We start from the raw sequence: 27368 nt of genomic DNA, 5'->3' as shown, positions 1-27368 counted from the left end.
AGGCCAGTAGCATGTCAAGCACTTTCCCCTTAAAGCCCTTACCACTCAACCACAACCACTCAGTCTCCAGGCTGTTAGCCAGAACAGCTCTGGTTGAGGATGGCAGACTGGTCCCTGAATCAGAAGATCCGATCGAAAGGGTACCTGACAGGGTGTCTCGACTGAGATGTTCAGTAGGTCCGGAAACCAGGGACGTTGGGGCCAATAGGGTGTCACTAGAATAATTTCTGCCTTCAATGTCCGAACCCACTGGATCGTGCGTTGTATCAGCCCAAACGGAGGAAAGGCGTACAGGAGACCTTGTGGCCACTGCGGAACTAGGGCGTTTGTGCCCTGAGCCTGGTGACACGGAGTTCTTGTGAAGAACCTGTCTAGCTGTGTGTTTGCAGGTGTGGCAAAGAGATCCACTACCAGTTCTCCCCACCTGTGCACCACCTGTTGGAAAACTGCTGGGTTCAGTTGCCATTCCGCCTCCTTGATTGCTGTCCTGCAGACCCAGTCGGCTACAAAGTTGTTTGTGCCTGCCAGGTGTTTGGCCTTCAGAGAGGCAAGATGCCGCTCCGCCCATTTGAATAGACGCTCCGCCTTGAGCATTAGGCCCTTCGATCTCATGCCCCCTTGTTTGTTGACATAAGCTTTCGCAGATGAGTTGTCGGTGCATATGAGGAGATGCTTCCCCTTGATCTCTGGAGCAAAGGCCTGTAGGCCCAGTCTGATGGCCCGTAACTCCAATATATTTATATTGAGCTCCATCTCCATTGCAGACCATGTTACCTGGGCTAAATTGTGGTCCAGGTGAGCCTCGCATCTGAGGTCATGATTATGCATGGAGGATCTTCCAGGCTGACTCCTTGGGCCAACCTCTGAGGCTCCAGCCACCACCAGAGCTCTGTTCTTACATGTCCAAGACCACCCCCAAGTGCGGAATAGTTTGGGATGGGGTCAGCATGCTCTTCTCCAAGTCCACTATGAAGCCCAGCCCTTGGAGCCATGCTACAGTGAGATGGGTATCTGTGTGTGACTGGTCCCTGGATGGTGCTCTCACCAAGATGTCATCCAGATAGGGATGCACGCATATCCCCATTGTTCTGAGATGTGCCACCATAACAACCAGCACCTTGGTGAAAACCCTTGTTGCTGAGGAAAGGCCAAATGGCAAGGCCCTGTACTGGAAGTGTCTGTTGTATGAAAACTGGAGAAAGCGTCTGTGCTGTCTGCAAATTGGAATGTGTAGATATGCCTCGGAGAGGTCCACGGAGGTCAGCCAATCCCCTTTTCTTAGGGCTGCAGTTATGGAATGAAGGGTTTCCATTTTGAAGTGTTTCCTGGCCACCCACCTGTTGATCCACTTGAGATCCAAAATAGCCCTTATATCGCCATTCTTTTTGTTGACTAAGAAAAAAATTGAATAGACCTGATTTCCTCTCTGAGGGAACTACTGGCTCTATTGCCCGGATGTTCAGCAGGTGTTGAATAGCTTCCAGGTAGATCAGGTGCTTCTCCGGCCTTTGAGACCTTGGGGTGGGTTGAAACCAACCATGTGGAATGCGAACAAACTCTATGGCATATCCCATGGGCACCGTGTCCAGCACCCATTTGTCTGAGCCTCTCCAGCAGGGGGCAAACTCTAGAAGCCTTGCTCCCACTCTGCGAGAGGCCTCTGGGAACCGCCAGTCAGGAGGAGGAGCCCTTTTGGACTCCCTTCTGGTTCCTCCCTGAGGAGAATGAGGTGCCTCCCAATTTAGTGGAGGAAGCGTGTCCACCCTTCTGTCTTGTCTGTCCCGGTGAAGCCTGGTGGAAGGCTGACTGCGAAATTTAGAGCGCTGTTTTGAGGAACGAAAAAAACGGTTCTGCCTGCCCTTCTGTTCCTCTTTTCTGGCCATAGGGAGTGCTTTCTTCTTGTCCCTAGTTTCCACCAGGTGGGCCTCTAGAGGCTCCCCGAATAGCTTAGAACCTGAGAAGGGTAGGGCAGTGAGGCGGGTCTGTGACCCTGTGTCCACTGCCCACTGCCTGAGCCAAATGTTACGCTGTGCCACAGTGGAGGCAGCCATAGACCGCGCCGCAAACTGTAGAGCGTCCATGGATATGTCAGCTGACAGAGCTGAGGGATACGCCATTTTCTTTAAACCATCCTTCACAAATTTTGGGACATCGTCTCGTGCCCCCAACTCTTCAGTCCACATAAACACCGCTCTGGAGAAAACTGAGGAAGTGGCTGCAGCTCTGAAGCTGACTACATCTGCTTCAAAGCTCCTGCAAAGAGCCCCTTCGACTCGCTTGTCACACTGGTCCTTAGGTCCCCCTCCCCTTCTGTTGGGATCACTGCAGAGCTAGCAAGGGCAGCAATAGGCGGGTCCACTGTGGGAAAATGCAGTCTTGTCATGATCCTGTCGGCAAAGACGTAATGTTTCTTTGCCCATTTGGCAGGTGGCTTTGGTTTGCATGGTGATGACCATTCAGCATCCCACACGTCATCAAACACCTGGGGAAAAGGAACTGAAGCCTGCTTAGTGTCCATGGAGGGGAAGGCCTTTTTTGCACCTGCCGAGGCTGACTGAGTGGGTGCCTCGCCTCCCACCTCAGTCTCTGGCAGTTGCAGCTCTCTGCGGGCCTTGGAAAGGAGCAGCTGAGAAACCTCTGGAGCAAAGAGTCTGGGTTGCGTCTGGGTGACCTCCATGTCCTCACCAGAAAGCTCCCCCTCTTCCCTGTCCTGCTCGAGTAGGTCTTTGGAATCTGACAGCACCGCCTGTAGGATAGGGGCCTGCCTGGGTGACTGTGCCTGCGCCTGCCGAGCCTGAGCCATAGAGGATGAGAAACCTGCATGAGTCTGTGAGGAGGATCGCCTTGCTACCCCCCCAGCACACTGTAACCAGGGGGCTCCTTGTCACCCCTTGGTGCGACCTTAGTGGGCTTGCTATGTAAAATGGAGGTGGGTGGGGGAGAGCCCCCCCGCCTCACAACTTGATTGGAAAGGGAAGAGGACCTGGAATGGCTGTCTCTCAAAGGTGAGCTGTCATGCCCATCCTCCCTGCTGGAGTCCGTGGAGGGGGATAAGTGCCTCTGCTTTCCCCTGTGGGAACGCTTCCTCAAATGTCTGCGCTTCTTACATTTAAGTGCATGTGAGAGGGAGCCACTGATTTTAGAAGCAATGAGCTCTTTAACCCAGGTCATGAACTTGGGAAACTGAGAGTGGGGGGGGAACATCCACACCTTTATCTAGAAGATTCATCCCCCCGCTGTCTACGCTCTGGGACGGAGAAAAGACTGGTTGCCGTGACTCCTCTAGGTCCCTTGCCTCCCCCACGTGGCAGGGCTCTTGGTGGGAAGGCGGAGAGGAAGCGGGTGAGGCCATAATATGGTGGCCTTGACTCTCTGACGCTGAGGAAAAGCGCAGGAAGTCGCTTCACAGGCGAGCCGTGTTAGCGGGCGCTGATCAAGCTCCTGCTGAGACGCTCTCCGGTGATGAGGCAAGCCTTTGGTGATGGGGGGGAGCCAGAAGGCACGATCCCGCTAAACACGAGCATTGTAGAAACATGGCTCCGCGGAGCGAGGGGAGAGTCTCCCGTCTGGGCAGCTGCTGCTACTGCTGGTACACTGCAGCTAGCCGCACTCCGCCCTTCTTCAGACTCTGTTCCAACGCCTGTGAACCCTGCCAGGTTCAGCCTAACCTCACAAGCCCCAGACCCACAGAGTGAAGGCAGGGAAGGGGAGGGAAACAGGCAGGGAGTAAGTAAAACAAACGTAAGGAGATGAGAAAATTAGCATATGAAAAGACGCTAAGAGGGATAAACAGAAAACAAAAGGAAGAAGCTCTGAGAGTAGAGAGGAGAGAATAAACACCCAGCCTTCACTGACCACAGGCAGGGTCGATCTGGAAAGAGGGATGACTCCTCCCCTGGGAGAGGATACCAAGAAGCTTTGAGACCCTGCCTGTCACAACCGGTAGGAGGAGTCATCCCTATTGAGGAATGTCCTCCAGCACTATCTAGCAAAACATAGATTATATCTTGGTGTCGAATGATTTAATCAGCTTCAGGGGCCACGAGGGCTGCAGGGCCCTCAGCCAGGGTGGGGGAGTAGCTCTTCCCTGTCATAATCTGAGGCAGGGAGGGAGCTTTCAGGTCGCCCACCCATTTGCTCACTCCACCTACCTGTCTTTCCTGTCTACTGAGGCTGCGTGTGCAGGGTTGCCATCAACCAAGATGGCAGCAGAGGCTTTTTTAAGGGGCTGATGCTCCTACCGCTATCTTGGTTGATAGCAGGCATGTGCACGTGCATAGCATGCTGCACATGCATGCCATCAACCAAAATGGCGACAGGGACATCAGCCCCTTAGAGAAGCCTCCGTTGCCATCTTGGTTGATGGTAGCCCTGTGCACGCAGCACGTGCAGCAACAAGAGGCAAGAGAGAGGTAGGTGAAACAGGCAAGAGCCACATGCCTGGGGCAAGCTGGTGCCCAAGGGCCCAGTCATTCTTGGCGCCGGCCCTGTATACAGCCACAAGAGTGGCTGCATACTATAGCCAGCATGGAGTTTTTGCATGTTAAATTGAAAATACCCCTTATGTTATTGTACTGCTTCCAAAAAGCTCATTTCAAAACAAAGCCTTACAAAACTAATAACCCTGAACTCAGAAATGCTTGCTTAACAACCCTCTAAGTTCTCATGGCAATACACAAAACAGTCAGAGAGAATCAAGAGTTCAAAGTGTAAAAAGAGAGAGAAACCAAACCCCTTTTGGACTTTGTTCTGTCAGAGTTCTCATAATTTGTTGAAATTAAATAAAAATCAGCCATGTTCACAGAGTACCTGTAATCCTGTTACTGACCTTGCCCCATATTCTGACCATCTTCTGCAGTTTAAAACTTTAAAAAAAGCCTGGCTGATTTTTAATTAATTTAAGCAATTTAGCATTGAATTCAATGATAAGGCCGGGCATGCTCAGTAAGAATCAACTGTGTTCTAAAAGCCAGACTCACAGCTTCTGGGCTTGCCTAATCAGGGGGCCACACCCACACCAGACCTTGATTTCACTTTAGACAGTCATGGCTTCCTCCAGAGAATCCTAGGAAGTGTAATTTGTGAAGGGTACTGAGAGGAAACTCCTATTCCAGCGACAGAGCTCCAATGACCAGAGTGGTTTAACAGTCAGCCGCTCTGACTGAAGCTCTGTGAGGGGAAGAGGGCATCTCCTAGCAACTCTCAGCACCTTTCACTAACTACACCTCCCAGGATTCTTTGGGGGAAGTCATGACTGTCTAAAGTGAAATAAAGGTCTGTTGTAGATGTGGCCAGTGACGGATTTGGTTTAAATTTGGGTGGGAGACAACATGTGCCTGCTGTACAATAAAAACCTGGGGAAAATGGTGAAAAACAATGATACTGTTCACAATGTTTTCCTTTTGGAAAGGAAAGGGGCTTTCCCTCTGCCCACTCCCTACCCACCCAATCTCCTCTCCTCCCCCCTTCCTCCTGCCCCTCCCTGCCCCTCCCCCATGTTCAGTTTCACCAATCCTAAGCATGATTGTACAGGAGTAATTCCCACTGAACTCAAAAAGCGTGCAAATGATCAAACCTGCCCTCCCCTCCTATCCCCTCCCTCTAGTTCCTTCCCTCCCCCTTCCTTCACCTCTTCCTCCCCCTCCCCTTCCAATCCCCTCCCCCCCTTCTTTCCCTTCCCCCTCCCTTTCTCCTTTCCTCTCCTGTCACCTCCCCCTCCTCCTCCTTCATGGTCAGTATTACCTATTCTATGCATGATTGCACAGGAGTAAATCCCACTGAACTCAAAAAGCATGCAAATGTGCATGTACAGTGTTGATCTTGTTTTAGCAGGAGAAAGCAAGAATATTAGGAAAGTTGATATAGTTCAGATAGTCACATTAAATGTGTTTGACTTACTCTGCAATTTTAGTGAAGTTTCCTATAGGAAATCATTTTCTTTTGCTTCTGTTTCTGTGAATATGTGAAGCACAGCAACAAAAACGTACACTAAAAGACTCCAAAAACAACTGCAGAATATTGGCACTGACTATTCTGCAGAATAGTCTCCAGTGGAAATGAGGACTGTCTCAGTTTGTACAAGACAAAACAGTGGGAGATAAAATATATACTAGCACATTTCTAGGTGTGCTCTATGTTTGTAATTGACCATGCCCACCTTTCCTTAAGTGGTGTGGTTTAAGCATAGCAGGATGAAAACATGCATCTTGGGGCAGTTGCTTAAGTAGCAACGTAATCAGTCTGAATTTACATCAAACTGCAGTTTCAGATTCAACTGTTAATGCACCCAAAATAGAAATAGAACATAACCTCCAGTTTGAAACACAAAAGGCTGTCTTTGTTGGAAGTGGCACAAGAGCAACTCCTGTTTTGTTCTTTTGTTTATGTTCCAGAAGGGAGATAGAGTTAGCGTCCTCCAGATGGATAGGCTTCATTACCTTTACCTGTGATGCTCTGACTGACTTCCTTCCGGCTGTTAGACTGATACGTCTTAAGGAAAGCTTACCTGCCCCCCCTCCTTCCACCCTTTCATCTCTTCTCTTCTCCAACTGTCCGGGAGTGAGGAGACGCCTTTGTCTCTGCTCTCTCTCTCCTAGCCATGAGGGCAATTCGCACGCCTGAGTATTGGCCTCCAACTTAGTTAGTTAGAACTAGGTATGCCTTCCTATCTACTATGTATTTCTATAAATAAAGTAGCTTTTCTTACTTTGCTAAGTCTTAAGTCTCAGTGATCCTAATGAAGAGTAAAAGCCTGCTTTCTTAGGTAAACGCACACGCACACTGGAACACTTGCATTTCAGACCGCTGTTACTCTCTGCTTAACAAATTTAGCACCACAACAGTCTTCACCATCATATGACCATTGACCAATAAAAGCCTTTGAAATTAATAAAAATAAATTTGACACAGATTTCTAGGATGAATAATGAAATATAATTTTCTAGGTTAGATTCTCTGTAGAAACAGTGGTAACACAGGAAAGAAGCAAAGTAAGAAGAACACCAGCAAACATACAAAAATGTACTTCTCCATCTTTGGAGATGCAGTCCTGATTGTAGGTGTTGCCACCACTCACCATATGCTCAGGGGCACATGTTACCAAATTCTTCCAAGCTACACAGGAAGTGGATTGGACTGTAAAAGGCCAACCCAAATTGTGTTTGCATTTTTACAAGTGTGTAGGGCAGTACAATATCTCAGAGAGGAGGTCAAGTCTCCTGCTCCCCTGGTGCATTCACTATAGCTGCTCAATTTCCCTGCTTTTTAAATTTTGATAGAAATATGTCAGCTATAGGTACGTTCTTAAACGGCAAAGTTTTTTTGTCTGTTAATGAATTTCTATTACGTTCATTCAGTCATTCGTTAAAGTTATACCTCGCCTTTCTTCCCAGTAGGAGCCCAGTAGGAACCAATCCATTGCGACTTCCAGCCAGCAATATTAAAATAGCTTTTGATGCATTAAAAATTCCTATTATGCTTTGAAGACAATGCACAGCACCAAATTCTAGAATTAAACCTTTTTCTTACCAGGAGTACAGAATAGTTCCAACAACTGAGGTAAGCTTGCTGTTTTCCTGTTTTTGCTTTGCAAGACCAAAGTCAGCTGGAATTAAAAAAGAATCAGCAAATTAGTTTTCCTTCAAAAGCTTCAACTGTTATAGCTAGTGTGACAAAGGTCCATTATTGCTAAAGATACCCCTCACCCTCATTTTTACATTATCAAGCAACACACCATAATATTTGCTCATCTTCCACTCTTGCCTTTGTTCTTTATTAATGAGATATGGTGGCCTGGTTTTCATGTCATGAAAGACCAATTTATGACTTATTGTGAATGAGCTAGTGTATTGGTACATACTACTCAAATTGCACTCACCCCACACTTTCCTGTCTCAAACTGGAAGAAAGCATCCACAGTGCTAGCTACAAGTGAATCAGTGTTTGTGGTTTGTTTCTTTCCAAACAAACCATGAGAGGAAACCAAGCCTTGTTCTTGACTCCCTCTCATGGTTGGTTTGGGGAGAAACAAACCCTGAGTGCTAATTCACACGTAGTACTAAGCCAGCAGTGTGGTTTGATTCCTCCCAGCTTGGGAAAAAAAGAGTGGATGTGAGTGCAATTTGAGTAGTGTGCAGCAGCATGCTTGCTCACTCACAGTAAGCTGTAGTTTGCCTTCCTGTGGTGTGCAATTTACGCCAGGTTTTAGACAGTAACCTGGTTCAATACCAAAATGTAATGCTTATAGAATTTGTTTAGTCCGATGCTCTTGTGCCACCAGCCTGGAAATGGAAAACAGTTTAAATATATATCAAAATCCATTTATGAAGATTAGAACTGAACAGATGCCAAATTCAACAACGTAACAACTATAGAAACACTTACTTAAGCAACTTTTGACTTTAATCTAAGCTGTATCAGCTACTGTTCTTGGCAGCAGCTGAAAAGCAGCAAGTCCCTGAAGCCAAATCCTAGGGTAATATAGTGAGTGTGATCTTTGAAAGCGTCATTTAAAAATCTTTTGTCAGTGGACTATTATGCTTCAACTCTCATTTCAGGGCAAAGCATTACATTAGTTCTGTCAAAAGAAGGAAAGAGACTGAGAAGCCAGGAAGTTGCTTTACCCTTATATATAGGGATTTACTCCCACTACCCCCCCTTCACCTACTGAGGTTTTGGCCACCCCAGCACTGATAATTGGAGCAAATGGGCATGGCATTTCTTCAGAAAGGAAGTGCTTCACACAGTACATACACTATGCACTACCATAAGAAGTGGTGATGGTACCCAACTTTGACAGCTTTAAAAGGATAGAGAAATTCACAGAGCATCAGGCTGTCAATGGCTACTAGCCATGATGACTATCTATTACCTCCAGTATCAGAGGCAGTATATCACCAAATAACAGCTGCTGGGGGGCAGGCAAACAGCAGGAGAGAGCTATTGCACTCATGCCCTGATTGCAGACTTTCCAGAAGCATCTGGTTTGCCATTGTGAGAACAGAATGCTGGCCTAGATAGGCCTTTGGCCTCATCCAGCAGGGCTCTTACATTTTTATTTTCTTGCTGCTGCCTGCCAGGCTCCACCTCCAGCACCTATATCAACACAGCAGCAGCTGGGTATCAGATTGCTTTGCAAATTCAGGAGCACAATGTAAATTTACACACATTTGCATCACAGTTTAGCCAGAGGAGCTTGCATTCAACCAATGTGAAACCATCACAGGGTGGTTTCTTCATAACCATCCTGGTATCTGGTATCATCTACTGTATAGTGTGTTGGTTTGCCATGCATTTGGACATCTTAAGGTATCTTAATCAAATTTTGCATGATGGTTCATTCCTGAGATCAAAGTGAAGGTTTATGTTTGGATAAAAATGGATGCCATTTTGAATCAAATCTGCAAGCTCAGGGAAATGATGGGTAGGATCCCGTGGCTAGATAGACTAAAGAAAAAAGGAGCCCAAGAAGTGTGGGAGTTCATGAAGAACGTATTACAAAAAGCGCAATCGCAAACAATTCCAAAGAGGAAGAAAAATGGAAGACATCGGAAAAAGCCAATGTGGCTACACGGAAGTCTGGTGGAGGAGGTAAAAGTAAAAAAGAGCATGTATAAAGAATGGAAGGAAGGACGCATCACCAAGGAAGAGTACCGATGAGCGGCTAGGGCTTGCAGGAATAGCGTAAGGAAAGCTAAAACCCACAATGAGCTGAGGCTGGCGAGGGAAGCGAGGAACAACAAAAAGGGGTTTTTCAGATATGTTCGAAGCAAGAGAAAGACCAAGGAAACGGTGGGACTGCTGCTCAGTGAGGATGGCAAAATGTTGACAGATAAGGAGGAAAAAGCAGAACTGCTCAACGCCTATTTTGCCTCCGTTTTCTCCCCAAAAGGGAACAGTGTGCAACCTTGCATCAGTAGCAATCTCAGTAAGGGGTCGGGATTGCAGTTTGAGATTGATAAGAAGATAGTCAGGAAATACCTAGTTAACCTAAATGAGTTCAAATCTCCAGGGCCTGATGAACTGCATCCCAGAGTATTGAAGGAACTTGCGGATGTACTCTCGGAACTTCTTGCCATCATCTTTTTTTTTTTTTTTTTCAATAATTTTTATTCAGGTTTTCATAAAACATACAAGACAAAATCATAAAACATTCAAAGACAAAAAACAAAATCAAAAATAGTTAAACAAAAAGAAAAAAAGAAAAAAAAAACAAAAATAAAAAATAAAGAGTAAAATATTGACTTCCCATTTGTCAAAGATCAAATCAGTTATAAGTCTATAATATATAACAATCCTGTCTCTTAAGTCATATTATAAAATCACTTTCCTCCAGTAGTTATCTTACTTAATCATCAAATCTCATAAACATTACTTTATTCTTTCCACAAAAAGTCAAAGAGAGGTTTCAATTCTTTAAGAAATATATCTATCAATTTTTTTTTCCAGATAAGCATATCGATTAATCCATCTCATTACTAATTATGATAATCTTGTTGTCATAACCATAGTCAAAATAAACATTTCAATTAATCCATCACATCAGAATCTGTTAGGTTCAGTAATTTCAGTAGCCATTGTTCTATTATCCCTATTAGTTCCATTTTCCATCTTCCATCTTCAGTAGTCTTGTTAAGTCCAGTAATTTCAGTATCCAATCTTCCATTATCAGTATTCCATAATAATCTTGCTGTCAAAGCCATAGTCATATAGTAAGAGTCTGATGGGAATTACCTCTATCCCAAATATTTTCTTGCCATCCATTCTGAATAGGTTGCTGAAATACTGCTGTAAAATCATATCTCTGTTCTTTTTTTCAAAATACACTGGGTCATCTCTTGAAAGTTTTTCCATTGTCACATGGCTGCAGTTAATTCCATAGATTTTCTCTATATTGGGCTCCATCACATCATTCCAGTCCAGAAGATTATCCATGCCATTGATAACTTTATCTCTAGAATCTTCATTAATTTCTTCAGAGATAACATTGAGTTCCAAACAATAGATTTTATTTCTAAAGTCCATAGACTCCAAATCTTGTTCCTGTTCCACGTTTGTTCCAATCTCCGGGATCTCCTCTCTCACAGGGACCCCTGTTCCAGTCTCCAGGGTCTCCTCTCTCACAGGGACCCCTGTTCCAGTCTCCAGGGTCTCCTCTCTCACAAGGACCCCTATGTCTTTAATCTCCTGTGTCTCCAAACAATAAATTTTGTTTCTAAAGTCCATAGACTCCAAATCTTTTTCCTGTTCCACGTTTGTTCCAATCTCCGGGGTCTCCTCTCTCACAGGGACCCCTTCCAGGGTCACCTCTCTCACAGGGACCCCTATATCTTTAATCTCCTGCTTCATTTTACTCAATTCAATTTTCAGCTCCTTACAACCCTGTCGCAGGTTTTGTTTCGTTATCTCAATCTCATCCATTATTTTCTGAAACATAGTTATTTCCAGCTTCTCAGCCACTTTCTTAATTGCCATTTTAAAAGAAAAATATAGGAAAACCACTTCTTATTTCAGCAACAATTGGGTTAATACTCCAAACTTGGTGACATCACAGTATAAACAGAGCAGACAGCCTTATCTCTCCATGTTTAAGTAAACAAAATGCAGTTCCCAGGATCGAAACAATTAATGGCGGTCGTCAGAAAACAGATTCGTCAAAATAAAATAGACCAAAAAGAGAGTAGTCTCAGACAATATAATATTCTTCAAAATAAAAATCTGGAATAGAAATCCCTCTTCTGTGTATATCTTTAGAATGCAAATCCAGGACAGCTTTTTGCAACAAAAACAGAGATAAGCTATTAATTAATGAGTAGCAGAGAGAAGTTATGGCTCCCCAGTGAGATGTCAAAAACCGATCAATCTGGCAAATCTCTTTTAAACAGCAACAATTTAAGTCAAGTAAAAGAAAAATATAGAAAGAAGGGTGCTTGCCTGTTAGTGCGTTCTCTCTTAGAAGATAAGATGAACGTTCGCTTTTCCAGATAGAGCTTGTTGTTAAAAATCCGTCCCACCTTCGTCGGCTGGACCTCGTCCCATAAATTAATGAGATCTGGTCATCCCAACAAAAATAGGCTTTGAGGTTAATCTCTTCGTTTCTCCCTACCCGGGAGAAGTTTAATCAGTCAAAAAAAGAAAAAATCTGACTGATATATCTGAATAAGCTTCTTTTGAGGCAGGAGCCCGTCTCAAGAGCAGGCACAGGCTAAGTCACCCTTCCCGGAAGTCAACTTCTTGCCATCATCTTTGAGAAATTCTGGAGAACGGGAGAGGTGCTGGAGGATTGGAGACAGGCAAACGTCGTCCCGCTCTTTAAAAAGGGTAAAAAGGAAGATCCGGGGAATTACAGGCCGGTCAGTCTGACTTCAATACCGGGAAAGATATTAGAACGGATAATAAAAGAGTCCATTGGCAACTATCTAGATGACAATGCTGTGATTAGTAGGAGCCAGCATGGGTTTGTCAAGAAAAAATCCTGTCAAACAAATCTCATCTCTTTTTTTGATCAGGTCACTAGCTTAGTAGATGGTGGAAATGCTGTAGATGTCATCTATCTAGATTTCAGCAAGGCGTTTGACAAAGTCCCCCACGACCTTTTGATTAGCAAACTAGTCAAATGCAGACTACATGGAAATACTGTCAGGTGGATTCACAACTGGTTGGAAAACTGTACTCAAAGAGTGGTCGTCGGTGGCTCTGCTTCGGACTGGAAGGAGGTCTCGAGTGGAGTGCCACAGGGTTCTGTCCTGGGGCCGATACTCTTCAACATTTTTATCAATGACTTAGATGATGGAGTGGAGGGAAGCCTTATGAAGTTTGCGGATGATACGAAACTGGGAGGGATAGCTAACACAATGGAAGACAGGAATAAAATCCAAAGGGACCTGGATAGACTAGAAAATTGGGCTGAAATTAATAAAATGACATTCAATAAAGACAAATGCAGGATTCTGCATTTAGGCCACAAAAACAAAATGCATGGGTACAGGATGGGAAATACCTGGCTAAGCAGTAGTGCGTGTGAGAAGGACCTTGGAATTGTAGTGGATCGCAAGTTGAACATGACCCAGCAGTGTGATGCTGCGGCAAAAAAGGCAAACGCGGTTTTGGGCTGCATAAACAGAGCTATAGTTTCCAGGTCGAGGGAAGTAATAGTCCCACTATATTCTGCATTAGTCAGGCCTCATCTGGAATACTGCATTCAGTTCTGGGCGCCTCATTTTAAGAAAGATATAGACAAGTTGGAGCGGGTTCAGAGGAGGGCGACGAGGATGATAGCCGGTATGGAGAACAAGTCTTATGAAGAAAGGTTGAAGGAACTTGGCATGTTCAGTCTGGTGAAGAGAAGGCTGAGGGGTGACATGATTGCACTCTTTAAGTACCTGAAGGGCTGTCACATAGAGGAGGGTACAGATTTGTTCTCTGCTGCCCCAGAGAGTAGGACTAGGTCTAATGGTTTTAAGTTGCAGGAGCGTAGATTCAGATTGGACATTAGAAGGAACTTCTTGACAGTAAGGGCAGTTCTGCAATGGAACCGACTACCTAGGGAGGTGGTGGGATTCCCTTCGCTGGATGTCTTCAAGCAGAGGCTGGACAGCTATCTGCGGGAGATGCTCTAGCTGTGGACTTCCTGCTGTGAGCAGGGGGTTGGACTCGATGGCCTACAAGGCCCCTTCCAACTCTATGATTCTATGATTCTATGCACTGATTATAATCATTGATTTCAAAACTACACTTTTTTTTGGTTTCTTAGAATTCCTGAGCAATACTGGGTAAGAGACTGCTAGTTTAAAATAAGCTTCCTCCATAAAGTTCCACATCTTAAGATGGAAGTTCACATAACACTTCCATGTCCAACATACATAGCCTTACACAAATATATTGTTGCGTGCCACCTCAATCTCTGAGCGGTGAAAGATCTCCAGGGGTCCCTGCACTTACCCAGGGAGTTGGTTTCCTTGGAAAGGTCAGTGGAGACTGTGGTGTCTTTATGAAATATGGTTTGTTTATTTACACACATTCCAATCTGACCTTAGGATGGAGGGGTTCAAAGCATCAGCAGTCCAACAGATCTTGCATTTTCCATCAGGCTTACAGGAGGCACCCTAAAGCCATGATGCAGAGAGCCAGCCTCTCTGCTTGCCTCCAGTTCCCGGCCTTCTCTCAGACTCAACAAAAAACACAAGCCTCTCCTTGGCCTCAGGAAGGGGTGGGGGGCTCTTCTGAAGAGTTTCAATAACAATAGGATCTCCCTGGCTCATTCACCAGTTAATGGGCACTTGACAGGCCCATTAACTCACCTGGCCACTCTATTAGACTAATAAAGGGAACTCATCTGACCAGCAGAGTGGATTTCTCACCCCCAAGTATAAGGTTCCAAATCAGAGGCTGGAAAGGGACTCATAGAAACCATCCATCTCAACCCCCAAGCCCATAACAATATTTACCTCTCTAAGGGCACAATCCAACTGGCATATCCTCCAGGCCAAGGGGATATAGAATATCACGGAGATGGGAGGGAGGAGGAAGGGTGGCAGTACAGTCAGACTATGTCAGCAGAACGCCCTGCTGGGCACAGCCACAACCACAACCACACAACTCTGCCACCACCCAGGTGCAGCAGGGGCCCAGCTGGCTCCACCAAGATTGGTGCAACTGGAGCTGACAGAAGGCCCCAAAATGGGGCATTCCGGGGATATGTCCAGGCAGAACCGAGGGCAGGGGGACTTACGCTGCATCCTGAGCCCATTCAGCTCAGTCCTGCGGCCCTCAGTCCCAGCAGCCGATATGCCAGGAAAAGGGGTGGTGGAAGGAAACATGACTTTATTTTCCTTCCGCTGAGCCCTGTTGGTGCAGCCAGCATCCTCCCCTCCCAGCGGCTCCTGAATGGAGGTATAGTGTGGTGGTCTCTTCTGCTGGTTTTGCTTCTGCCAGCCTCTGCCGCGCTGGATTGCACCCTAAGGCTGCAAGCCTATGTACACTTTTTGGAAGCAAATCCCATAGCAACAGTGGAATTCACTTCTGGGCAAACAGGCACCAGATCAGCTGCAGAAGAGGGAAAAACTACTATACGTACTCAGATGTATTTTAGAAAAGGAAGGCTAAGAACAAGATGACAAATCCTAATTTGCTCAAACGGAGGTGGAAAATGTGGTAGAACTGAGAGTTTAATACAGTATCTTGGTTTCCTGCTGGTGTCCAAGTCATCAAATGATTCTTCCATTTACTTCCTTAAGGAGCAGTGACCTATTATACCTATTAGTTAATTCTAATGACAAACTTTGAAAAGGTCATTTTACACTGAACCAAGCTCAGTACCATGCCTATTTGGTTGTACTGTAAAAAGTAAAAAATGACAAGCCCTGGTTCTGGACTGGAGATAATTTTTAATTTTATTTTAATAACACACAGAAAGGGATACTGGAGACAGGGAAATGTCATCACTTCTAGAATTTGCTGTCAGAAGCAGCTGTTTCACCTTGCATCATAGCAGGAATGACCCTGTTAATGCTAATATTTGCATTCTGTTTTGTGGTTATGTTCCTTTAAGTCTCTTGCTCTGTTATTTTCCCATTAATATGCAACAGTAATATCATAACTACTAGTAGTAGTACTTCAGACCATTTACAAAACAGATTAAATTACCCTTATTCATAGAATCATTTAATTATTATTCAATATTTAATGCATTTTTAAAAAGGAAAGGAAGGAAAAGAGGTGTGAGATGGCAAAAAACACTGAAGGGGAACCAACTTTAGTTCTGTCAAAACAGGACAATCTGATCAAGTAACTGTTTGCCACACTCTTGATATATGTAACAACCACTGGGAACGCTATTCTAACTCTAGAAATGCTTTTTCACCTGTGTTGGTTTTAAATGTTTAGATCAGTTTAGTTAGATGTAACTTTTTAAGAGGCTGCAACACTATCCAGAAAACTCAACATAATTTTTTCTCTTCTGTTCTGGTATGAGCTCTGCCAAAAAAAAAAAAATGCCCTGCAATTTTCCAGTAATAGAATACCAAGTAAGAAAAGCTGGAATAACTTGCCTTCTATTTCACTTCATGCTAATATCTTTCAGGAGCTATTCTGGGCATGTTGCAAAAGCTATAGAAATCCCCTGCTGCAAAAGGTTTGATGAGCAAAAAGAGAGGTTACTAAACACAATGCAAGAGCACCATGCAGTGGCCGTATGCTTTAGTACAACCTGACTCCTATTTTAACTACTTTTCTAGGAAGCATTATAGTCCATTTTTTTCTTAACTGATGGAATAGAACATCATATAAATATATTTTTGCACAAGGCTGATATGATTACTTGGTTACTATGCTTGCTTTCCATTTGGACAATTTTTCATATCTGTACATAACATGGAGGACATAACATATGAATAGTGTTAGAATTAGTACTATATAAAAATTTCTCCAATCCATCAATTGGGAAGAAAAAGAAATTGCATTTGAAAATTAACAAAGGGGTGAGAAACGTTTGGTGCAGGTTTTTCATACACTTACCTTACTTGTGAGATGGCCAAGGAGTGCTTGTGAATGTCCTTTCTTTCATTCTACAAATCATCTCCCCAGTGGTCCACACTCCGCAGCCTTCCCAGGTGCCTAGGCTTCTATTGCAGCCCAGGGGAAGACATTATGAGGTTACTCTTCCAATGGGACTTTTTCAGATCAGGAAGTACAGACAGCCAGGGAGGTTGCAGAGTGCTGGAATAATGTTTACTGGGGGGGGGGACACCTACACTACCCTTGGTCACCTTGCAACAATAAAGAAAGTTCAAAGTCTGACACCAACTCTAAATCCTCAATAATTTTTCAAATGCCCTGAAAATGAGGCAGAAAACTGGAAGCCCCTTTCACAGGGAAAGAAAACTTTTGTGAAACTGGAGGACAGATTTTGCCACAACACTATTCTGAATGTTCTCTCCTGTTACAGCAGATGTTTTGTACTGTAACCCTCCTCAACCCAGGATACAGCAAGCATAGCTTTGTTTGCTGGCACCGATTGTAATCCAAAGTATCTGGAAGGCCCCAGGTTGGTGAAGGATCTAGTAGATCTGCATGTACACAGGTATAGATAGTTGAACTCCATACATATTCACACATACACTTTGAGCTATGTGATAATACGGCTGTTTTGCTCATGTTTCATGCTTCATTGTCACTTGTTTAGTTGAGCAACAGAAATTAAAATTTAAAGCATTCCATGCTGTATAATTAATATTTGAGCACTGGCATGCAATGCCTCTGAAATGAATGGTAGGAAAACTAGAGCCCTCCTTTGCATTAATCAGCTATAGCAGCACACTGTATTAATCTAACAATATAATTTTAAAATTTAAAAAATTAACATGTCATAATCCCAGTCTGGGGATCAGGTATTTTTTATTGGTTTGGCAAAGCTTCATCTGAAGTGAAAAACTACAGTTACCAGGTTTGGATTAAGCAAGGATAGAAATCCAGCTTCAAACTGTCGTTTAGTAACCTTGTTTGTTCCAAAGCTGGTAATTATAATTTCCTGGTTCAGACAAAATGGGAAACTATTATTATAGACTTCCTGGTTTGATTTCTTGTAGCACAAAGGAATGAGTGAAGGAGCTATGTGCATGGGCAAAAGGCTTGCTTATATTTTGGCTTATTAAGCTGAGATATTAATCAAACCAGGCTGCAGTTTCTCAGTTTAAAGTACTACACAGGGGATAAAAGACAGGGAGGGGGGACCATGTACACAGCCCTCAGTTCCTTGGAAGAAAAGTACAATAAAATGGAATAACTAAAACAGGTTTGTCATATGATCTAACCTTATTTGTTTACACGGCACCCTGCTAACACCCTCTATAATTATCACATATAGACAATGGCACTGTACCATCTCTTCAAAGATTCTAAATTGTATCTCAGACAGTGTGCGTACATATAAACAATTGCCATCCAAGAAGATTGGCTCAAACATTTGACTGTGCATAGGCAAACGAAGGAGTGCACTGTTTAAAGCAAGGATGGGAAGCCTTTGACCAAATGTTGCTAAGCTCCATCTCCCATCAGCTCCAGTCAGCATGGCCAATGGTCATGCATAATGGGAGCTGTAGCTCAACAACATCTGGAGGGCTAAAGGTCCTCATCTCCAGCTTAAAGGGCTAATCAATCATCATGGAGGAGATATTTATTGGCATGTGAAATAGCTACATAGTTTGCTGTTCTTAAAACACATCTAATTTTCCCTAATCTACCCTGCCGGGTTTTATGCCACCCTACATCTTCTCAAGATGTATAAAACAAGCCAAACCATTCCCAAAACTGTTCAGTTCCAGCTTGTGGTTATTTAGCTATTAATGTGATAAAGCTTCATCTTTTCAAGTGTTTTGTAGCAAGCACAGTTACTTAAATACATGTTCAGAAGGTCATAATCATCCTATTTAATTATTCACAAAGCCTAAATGAGAAATGAAAACATTAAGAAAGCTCTTTGCCCCAAGGGAAACAAAGCTAATGCTTCATCCCCACTACAGTGCTTATTTGTTCTTCATCTAAGACATCATTATTACAGCACACTAAACTAAATTGTGCTACAATCTTTCAAAGGCACATGGGTTACTCCAAGCAACAAATTAATTGAATGAAGAATTATTAAGTTCCTCAGTTGAAACAACAGTGAAGATTACCCCACTCTCCTTCCTTCTGCTTAATTAAATACAGTAAGATAACCCCCCAGGTGGTACTTTAAAATGGATGGTATCAACTCCAGACTGAATGAGTATGGGCTCAGTTGCATGTCATGTATATATTCATGAAGGATATGTCAAACAGGTATTAAAACACATTGAATAATGGATGAATATCAACAATTGTGTTCCATTTTGGCAGAGATCACCCACAACTGCCCATCACCTACCTATACTGTTACTATTTTGACAACTGTTTGCCAAGTAGCAAACACAGTCAGCACAAAACTGGCCTCAAACCAGCTAAAAGTTGGGCAGTTCGCTTTTTGAAAGTATACTAATCAACAAATGAAGAAGCAATGCCACTGAGCCAGTTTGAATTATATTCTCCCTGTACGCAGAAAGCAAGCAAGACACTATGTATGCCTCTCACCACCAAAACTAAGCATCAATACATGAGCATAAAATTTAAATAAGGAGCATATATATGGGCTGAAATCATGCAGTGGGTTACTGGATTGTGAATATTGCCCATGTCCATGCGATCAAATCCGGTCTTAATATGCCAGAATATACACCTGCAGCCTCCTTACTTCCACTTTGCTCCCTTCAGATGAGCAGGAAAAACAAAACGATAGCTTTCCATTGCATGTGAACAGAGAACTATGGTGCACGGCTTCCAAGCAAGCTTCCAAATCCTGACATAATGGAAAGCCACAGCTAATTACAGCTTCCTGGTTTGTTTTGCCATTTGTGCGAAGGAAGAAGCAGTGAAGCTGAGTGCAAGGCTATGAAGTGTGTGCGTATTCTGGCACTGTCCAAACCAGACCACTGTCACCCTGAGGTTTTTAGAGAAAAGGCTCCATGCTAATGTGAAAAATAAAAATGCATTGTGGCAAATCTCTGTGCTTGTGCATTTCCGTTTTTAGGGGAAAAAATAGGAAATACCTGGACTAGAAGAGTACCACAAAAGTGTAAACACAGAACAAAAGGAAGTCTGGATACTATGAACAAGTAACAGCAAAAGAATATAAATAATACACTAATAACTTGGAAAAATGTTTCCATATGCATAGTAAAGACACAAACAGTATAGCATCATCTGGAAAGAAAATATTTCATTTATGAATATACATTAGAAATGATTCTGTGATTTCATTTATTCTGAATTAGTTTACTAGACTTAAGTTTGGAAAAAAATCACTTTCTACTGAAACCTTTTAATGTTACAAAATTAGAACTTACTGATGGTTACTTTATCCTCATCTCCCAGCATGATATTATTTGGAGTGAGGTCTCGATGAACAATTCTCTTCTCTTTGTGCAAATACCGAAGAGCTAAACACAGCTTCACAATAAAGAAATGTTTTAAGGCATATGCAGAGATATACACATGAGCAATAATCAAATGGTAACCTAGAACCTGGAATTCTAGGAATAAATATCTTATGAGGCAAGTTTGGAGCACTAAAATATTTTAAAAGCCAAGGGAAGAATCCTGAACCTGACAAAAAAAAGTGTATTCCCCATAAAGTTCATTAGCGTAGTGCGCCAAAGTGTCCCAATCACATTATTTGTTTAGGGGAAGGGCTGTTGCTCAGTGATAGACCATCTGCTTTGCATGCAAAAGGTCACAGGTTCAATCCCAAGCATCTCCAGGTAGGGCTGACAATGTCCCCTGCCTGAAGAGTACAGGAATACCCCGCTATACGGACCTTCACTTTAAGGACACTCACAAGTATGGACATACTTACAGTAGCACCATTCCCCTGTTTACGTACGCTTGCTTCGCAAGAACGGACACTTAACCTTTGGTTGTGGCCTGTTCTTTCGGTGCGTGGGGGCGTGGAAAGAGACGCAATCGCGCAACTACGAATCAGCTGGGAGGCGCGGCGGTGCAGCAGCAGAGGCGCCGCAGCACAGCAGCAGAGGCTTTAGCATGGGGCTTTGAGGCTCCGCGTGAAGGAGAGGTGGCACAGTGGCGGCGCAAGTAAAAAAAAGGTAGTGCTTCACTTTAAATACATTTTCGGTTTACGTACTCGCTCTGGACCCATTGCGTACATTAATGCGGGGTATTCCTGTAGTGTCACTGCCAGTCACTGTAGACAATACTGGGTAAATGGATACATAAAAGGCAGATTCTTCTGTTTCTATGCACAGCTCCTCATAGCACTTATCTGGGATGCAGATTGGGAAAGAGATGGCTTGCTGCAGAGAAGACAGCAATCCACCAGAAGCAATGCTGTGTTGCTATGCATTTCTCAAAAAAGGGAAGGCTAGTCCAGCCATGAAAGGAGGGAAAGCATAGCTTTGCAGAAAGCTTTGTCCATTTCACTTCTGCTGATCTTCTTGGGACGGTAAATGAAGATCCCCATAATCTTACTTTCTATTACTTTCTATTATCTCATCTAAAAACCTCCTTTGTAATGTTTCAAGATCAGTGACATTTAGTTTATCCAATCTTTGGGCACAATATATAAACAACAACAACAACATGGGCAATGTGCATGTGCTTCATAAAATACAAGAGGACAGATTCTTGCCTGATAAGCAACCATAAATAACTATCTCAGAATACAAAGAAAAGTAAAGTAATGAAGACATGTGCAGGTCCTTACTTGAATAAATATATTCCATATTCTCTCTTCTGTAAACTGTTGTTGCTTTTCTTTCAGAGAATGAAAATGTTCTCCCAGCGATGCTCCTTCTATGAGCTCCATGACTATGTACAGTCTGTCATCTATTCACAACAAAATGAAATAGAAGCAACAATAGTGAATGTTTCATTTCTGTGTCCACTGGCTGGCCAAAAAACATTTTCCTGAGAATTCTGAAATCCACTCTAAATGATTCCTGTAGGCAGTCTAGTTGGTTTACCACTACTCTGACAGGAGCATAACAGCAGAGGGATCTGTGCCCTCAGATGAAAATTTCAACTATTACAATGGTGTCTTCTCATAAATCCCTAAAACTAGGCCACTGGTACAAAATATTGTGGCGCATTCAATTGTGGCAACCCGCATGTGCAAAAAGGATTTACCATTCCTCTCATACCCCCTACAGCCCTCTGTGAGGCCCAAACTCTGCTCAGCTGGTTTAGGGCACCTTCCAGAGAAGATTGGGAGGGTGCAGAAGGGGCTGCGGGGAGGAGGGAAGATAAATTCCATCACGTTACCTGGTGTGATGTTGGATATCATCCAGCAAATCTTATGCACCCACAGTACCACATGTTGGGCTAGTCATCATCTGGGATATGATTGCAGTGGTTAACAACGCCAAAACAACACAATTAATCAGGTACAACCTTAGAGTTGTGTCTGTTCAGAGGTATGAGCTATTTGGAACAACAACAGAATCTGGCCTCTGACACAAGTAACACACAGCCTATTTTGTATTCTCCATCCTGCAATTATTAATTTACACCTATCAATCTAGGGCAAAATCCTCAACAGCCTCTAAAGACTTCAAGGATGTGAGCATTTATGATTTCATAAGAAAGATAAAGTTCTGACATAAAAAAAATGGAAATGGACTGCCTGCAAGTCCTCCCCAGCTGGCTAGGGCCTCCTCACCTTGCCACAGCTGCACAAGCCAGCCCCTTCCTTGTCTGCAACTGCCTACTGGGGGGCAACTGGGCTCCTTGGAACTATACAGCTTGCCCATGGCTGCACAGATAGCAGGGCACATAACCCCTGAGCCACTCACTGTGCAGGTGATCTTTAGCTGGCCCTTTATACCCAAGAGACACGAGCAGGGATTTGAACTCACAGACTCTGGACTCACAGACTCTGGACTCCCAGCCAGGCTCTCCTCCCCACTCTGCTATACCAGTTGTGAAGTTCTGACATAATCCCACCCAATACAAAGAAAGAACATCTTGTTTTAGTTTCCTTTGAATCTTGATTCAAGAACAATTTTACACATATCTACTTAGAAGCAGACTGAGTTAAATGGGGCTCCCTGTTAAGTAGGTATAGGATTGCCCCTAAAACTGATTTATATTTTCCTAGGCCTCCTAATATAAAGGGTGGTAAGCTTCTTGATGATGACAAAAAAGATTTATGACATTTTACTTTTATAGTTCTCTTACTTAAAAAAAAAATCTTATTATAATAATACACTAGTTAGGATGCGGCCCTGTAAGTTTATACTTACTTTCTAAGAAGGTTCTGTAATATCGTACGACATTAGGATGATAAAGCTACAATAAAGATAATTTATATAGTTAAGATTAGATGGAACATCCATATTATGGTTTTTAGAATGTTCCTCTAAGTGGCAGACATCATTATAACTTTTGGCATTGTGTGGGGATCACTAGTTAATTTAAGACATTGTGACCTGAACTAGGAAAAGAAGATCACCACAACTTTACCTTCTCACTATTGCCCATGGGAATATTGTATTGCCTGACATTACTCAGTTTTCCTTTAATAAGGCTTCTCTCCTTTCATCTTAATTTGGTCTTGCCATTCATGGCCTTCTTCTCAGAATATTTTTTTCCAATAAAGAGAAGTAAAAAGGTGAGAGAAATCCTATGGTATCTGTGTACGAGTGGAACAGACTGCCACTCACACAATGGGAATTCATGTTCCTCTCTTCTCCATGCTGCGGGCAGAAGCCTTCCCCTCATCTGCTCTGGAGAGTTGGGGGACTTTCTGGAGTTGTGGCATCAGCAGGATGGAGAAGAAGGAAAGGTAAGTCTGCTCAGACAATGTTGGATTTCATCCAGTGCAACATGAAACGGACCATTGGTCTCACCTGAAGGGTGATTTTCATAGAAGCAATGCCATCATGCTGGATTATAGCTCGTCCTATCGTCCGAAGGCAAGAATGTTTCTGAAGTCAAGACTAGGGCATCAGGCCCCTCCCACTCTCCAGTTCATTCGCAGCGAGTCTAAAGAGATATATCTAAACATGCAGGAAAAAAGACCAACGGGCCTACCAGCAACATAATAGTAACATTCATAATAAATGACTCTAACATAGCGAAAACAGTAATAGAAGTCTTGACTTCACCAGTAGATGAAGATGTAAAATAATATAATATAATATAACATAATATAATAATGTAACTGTAATATATAAACCATCCCAAAACATCTCTAGGTATCCTCCAACTGGGAGGGTCATGATGGCATTGCTCCTATGAAAATCACCCTTCAGGTGAGACCAATGGTCCATTTTCCATAGGAGGAATGCCATCATGCTGGATGTACCAAAGCAGCCCATAACAGGGAGGGACCACCCACATGCTAATCGTCATTAAGAACCTGTTGCAACACTCGTCTGCCAAAGGAGGCATCGGCAGAGGCATAACGATTTATTTTATAATGCCTTATAAACAAGTGTGGAGTAGACCAAACAGCAGCTCTACAAATATCAGCAACAGGAGCGTTGGTAGCAAAAGCAACTGAAGTGGCTGCTGACCTAGTGGAATGAGCTGTTATACTAGGAGGAACTGGAAGCTTAAGGGACTCATAAGCTAAGGTAATACATGCACGCAACCAGCGGGATAAAGTGGAATTGGCTACTTTTTGCCCCATAGACCTTGGATGAAAGGATACAAACAAAGGCTCAGTCTGTCGTATATCCTGGGTCCTGGACAGGTAGGTCTTGAGAGCCCTCCAAACATCCAACGAATGCCATGCCTTCTAGAGATGATGGGTAGGATTCGGACAAAATGAAGGAAGAACAATGTCCTGGTTGCAATGGAAAACTGAATTGACCTTGTGGCGGAAGGAAGGATCAGTTTTCAGCACAACAGAATCCTTGTGAAAGACACAGAGGTGGCGAGCAGAAGACAATGCGCCCAGTTCCGAGACTCTTCTCGCCGATGTAATCGCAATCAGGAACAGAACCTTGAAAGACAACAGACGTAAAGGCACAGTCCTGAGTGGCTCAAACGGAAGACGTTGTAAGGCCTGCAGAACCTTTGACAAACTCCATGATGGAAAACGGTGAGCTACAGCCAGTGAGTGTAGAGCAGTGCCTCTGAGGAAGCGTTTGATAAACGGATGTGAGGCAATAGGGGCATCAGTGGCAGATACTGAAAGAATGGACAACAGAGTGGACACGTGTCGATGCAATGTGTTGGGTCTAAGTCCCAACATGAGGCCCCTATGAAGATATTGCAGCACTTGTTGTACTGTAGCCTTGGAAGGATCGATGTGCTGGGACTGACACCACCTGGAGAACACTACCCAAGTATGTTGGTATATACGAGTGGTGGATGGTCTTCTCGAGGCCAAAATAATGTCTATAACAGCGTCTGACAGGCCAGCCGATCTCGCCACTTGGGGTCCTGATGCCATACTGGACCTTGTGATAAGAGATCTGGCCTGACTGGGAGTGGCCAGGGATCCGTCACCGACATTGCAAGGAGATCCGAGAACCACGGTCGACGGGGCCAAAATGGTGCTATCAGAACCAGCTGTGCCCTCTCGCGACGTGCCTTCCGCAAGGTTTTGGCTAATAGGGGTACTGGAGGGCAGGCGGAAATGTGGACGGCCCCACAGGTAGTGTAGAAGAGTAAGCCCCAGGTTGGATGACCGTTGGCTGCTCAGGAAAGCCCGGAAGGTCCTCCTCGTCAGAGGAGGCAGCAGGGGACTGAAAAAGGGTAGTTAGCTGTGCAGGGGTTGACCCCTGAGGAGCCGGAACAGAGACATAGCGAGGCCGCTTGGCAGTGCTGTAGCTGGAAAAGTGCTTTGTTTTGGCAACCGCTTTTGCATGCTTATGTTTGACCGCCTGAGGTGGTTTAGGCTTGGTCGCCTGGCTTGTCTCTGTATGATGTTTTGGCATGGGCGCCTGGGTTGTCTCTGGCTGTTCTGCCATCATATAGATATTAGGGTAACTGTACACGGCACACGACTGGGGCAGAATGCACAGACCCGAAGAAGCTCAGTACACGGCACACGACTGGGGCAGAATGCACTGGCAGATGGCTAAGTACACTGCTACGATGGGGCAGAATGTACAGAGTTAACAGTTCAGACAGCTCTTATGTGGGGTAAAAGTCAAGCCGCTTGTATAGTATTCACAGCCTTGTATGTATCAACAGTCTTGTACACTGCCACGTAGGAGCAGAATGCGCAGTTCAGGCGGCTTGGTGGAGAATCAACAGCCTGTATAAGTTTATGATAGTGCAGTTGATAACGTTGCAGAAGCCAGCAACAGTATTGGAGTCAATAGATCGTACTGTGAGGGCTGATTAAGAGGCTTGGCTCGGCCAACTAGGGCCCCGGCAATAGAAAGCCCCCCCCTTGGCACTGTAACTGACTAGACAGTAACAAACGGGAAGGAAGAGGCAAATAAAATGGCGTCCGCAAAAAGGGCGGGAAAACTAGCCAGCCGTGGTCCTGTAAAACATGGAGCGTGAGCATTAGATGACGGTGAGTCAGCTCCCTAGACCTTGCCCGTATTAGAAGATCGTCCAGATAGGGGTAGATATGGACCCCTTGAAGCCTGAGTTATGCCACTAGGGTAAGTAGCACTTTGGTAAATACTCTCGGGGCAGACGAGAGTCCGAACAGCATTGCTCGGTATTGGAAGTGCTGGGAGCCAAAGGCAAAACAAAGAAATTTTCTGTAATCTATGCAAATAGGGACATGGAGATACGCTTCCTTTAGATCGATAGAGGCAAGGAAGTCACCTTCTTGCAGGCTGTCTGTAATGGAGTGGAGGGATTCCATTTTGAACCTGCGATACTTTACGAAACGGTTAATGAACTTGAGGTTCAAAACCGCCCTCCATGACAGATCGCGTTTAGGCACAGCAAATAGGAGGGAATACACCCCTTCCAACCTCTCTGCAGTGGGGACTGGCTCTATCGCCTCTATGTTCAAAAGGTGATGTATCGCAGTCTGCATGATGCAGTGCCTGTCTAGTGCCCTGGGACAAGGGGAGGGGTGAAACTTGTTTGGCAGTATTGCCCAAAACTCAATTCCATATCCATAACAAAAAAGGGCTCTGATCCATGGGACCTGAGTCAGGGGTAGCCAACGTTCGGCAAATAGGAGCAATCTGCCCCCAACTGGTATTGCATTAGTATTGTCTGTGTTGGTGAGACCCTCCCCTGTATGAGGACGCTGAGTAGCCTCTGCGGCCCTGGTACTGACCTCTACTGGGGAAACGTCTATTCCAGCCTCCTCTGGTGGAGCGGAAATTAGATGCTGAGAAATCGCTGCCTCGTCCCCAGGGCTGCGTTCCCCGAAAGGGCTGAGACGTGCGATATGAAGCGAAACGTCTAAAGGGTCTGCGCTCGACGTTTTTGACGGTGGCCAAGACAGGCTTTCGAGTGTCCTTAGGGTCGACAAGCACTGCCCTTAATGCCTCTTCCCCGAAAAGTAATGAGCCTGCATAAGGTGCTCGTGAAAGATTAACTCTGGCAGTAGAGTCAGCCTGCCAGTGACGAAGCCAGAGGGTCCGTCTGGCAACGACCTGAGCCGCCAGGGTGCGTGCTGCTAGTTGATTCGCGTCCAAGGTGGCGTCAGCCACAAAGGCAGCTGTTTTACGCAATTTTAGTAGCGATCTGCGCAGGGAGGCAGGATCTGGATTGTGGTCCTCGATGAGGTCGTCTAACCACATCATCGCTGCCCTGGTGAAAATAGAGGCTGACGTGGATGCACGCATAGAAAAGGCGATGGCCTCATGGGTCTTGCGTAAAGCAAAGTCCAGTCTGTGTTCAGTGGCATCCTTTAG

General features: G+C 44.4%; 1 protein-coding gene across 4 annotated transcripts in view; it reads right to left on the bottom strand.

Annotated features, from left to right (window-relative positions):
• NEK10 (NIMA related kinase 10) overlaps positions 1-27368 on the bottom strand; it is a 185989-nt gene that overhangs the window by 93933 nt on the left and 64688 nt on the right. For 2 of the 4 annotated variants that reach the window (XM_061585967.1, XM_061585968.1), the window contains 4 exons: positions 22824-22869; positions 21287-21408; positions 19914-20016; positions 7528-7603 (listed from right to left, as the gene is read on the bottom strand). In XM_061585967.1, coding sequence (XP_061441951.1) covers positions 7528-7603; positions 19914-20016; positions 21287-21408; positions 22824-22869 — 347 coding nt within the window. Of the gene's footprint in view, positions 1-7527; positions 7604-19913; positions 20017-21286; positions 21409-22823; positions 22870-27368 lie in introns of those variants that run through there. The other 2 variants (XM_061585969.1, XM_061585971.1) reach the window with 2 other exon arrangements.

Source organism: Rhineura floridana, chromosome 10, assembly GCF_030035675.1.
Source record: "Rhineura floridana isolate rRhiFlo1 chromosome 10, rRhiFlo1.hap2, whole genome shotgun sequence".
Taxonomy (NCBI): domain Eukaryota; kingdom Metazoa; phylum Chordata; class Lepidosauria; order Squamata; family Rhineuridae; genus Rhineura; species Rhineura floridana.
Note: the sequence above shows the minus strand (reverse complement) of the source record. Positions and strands in the feature narration are given on the sequence as shown.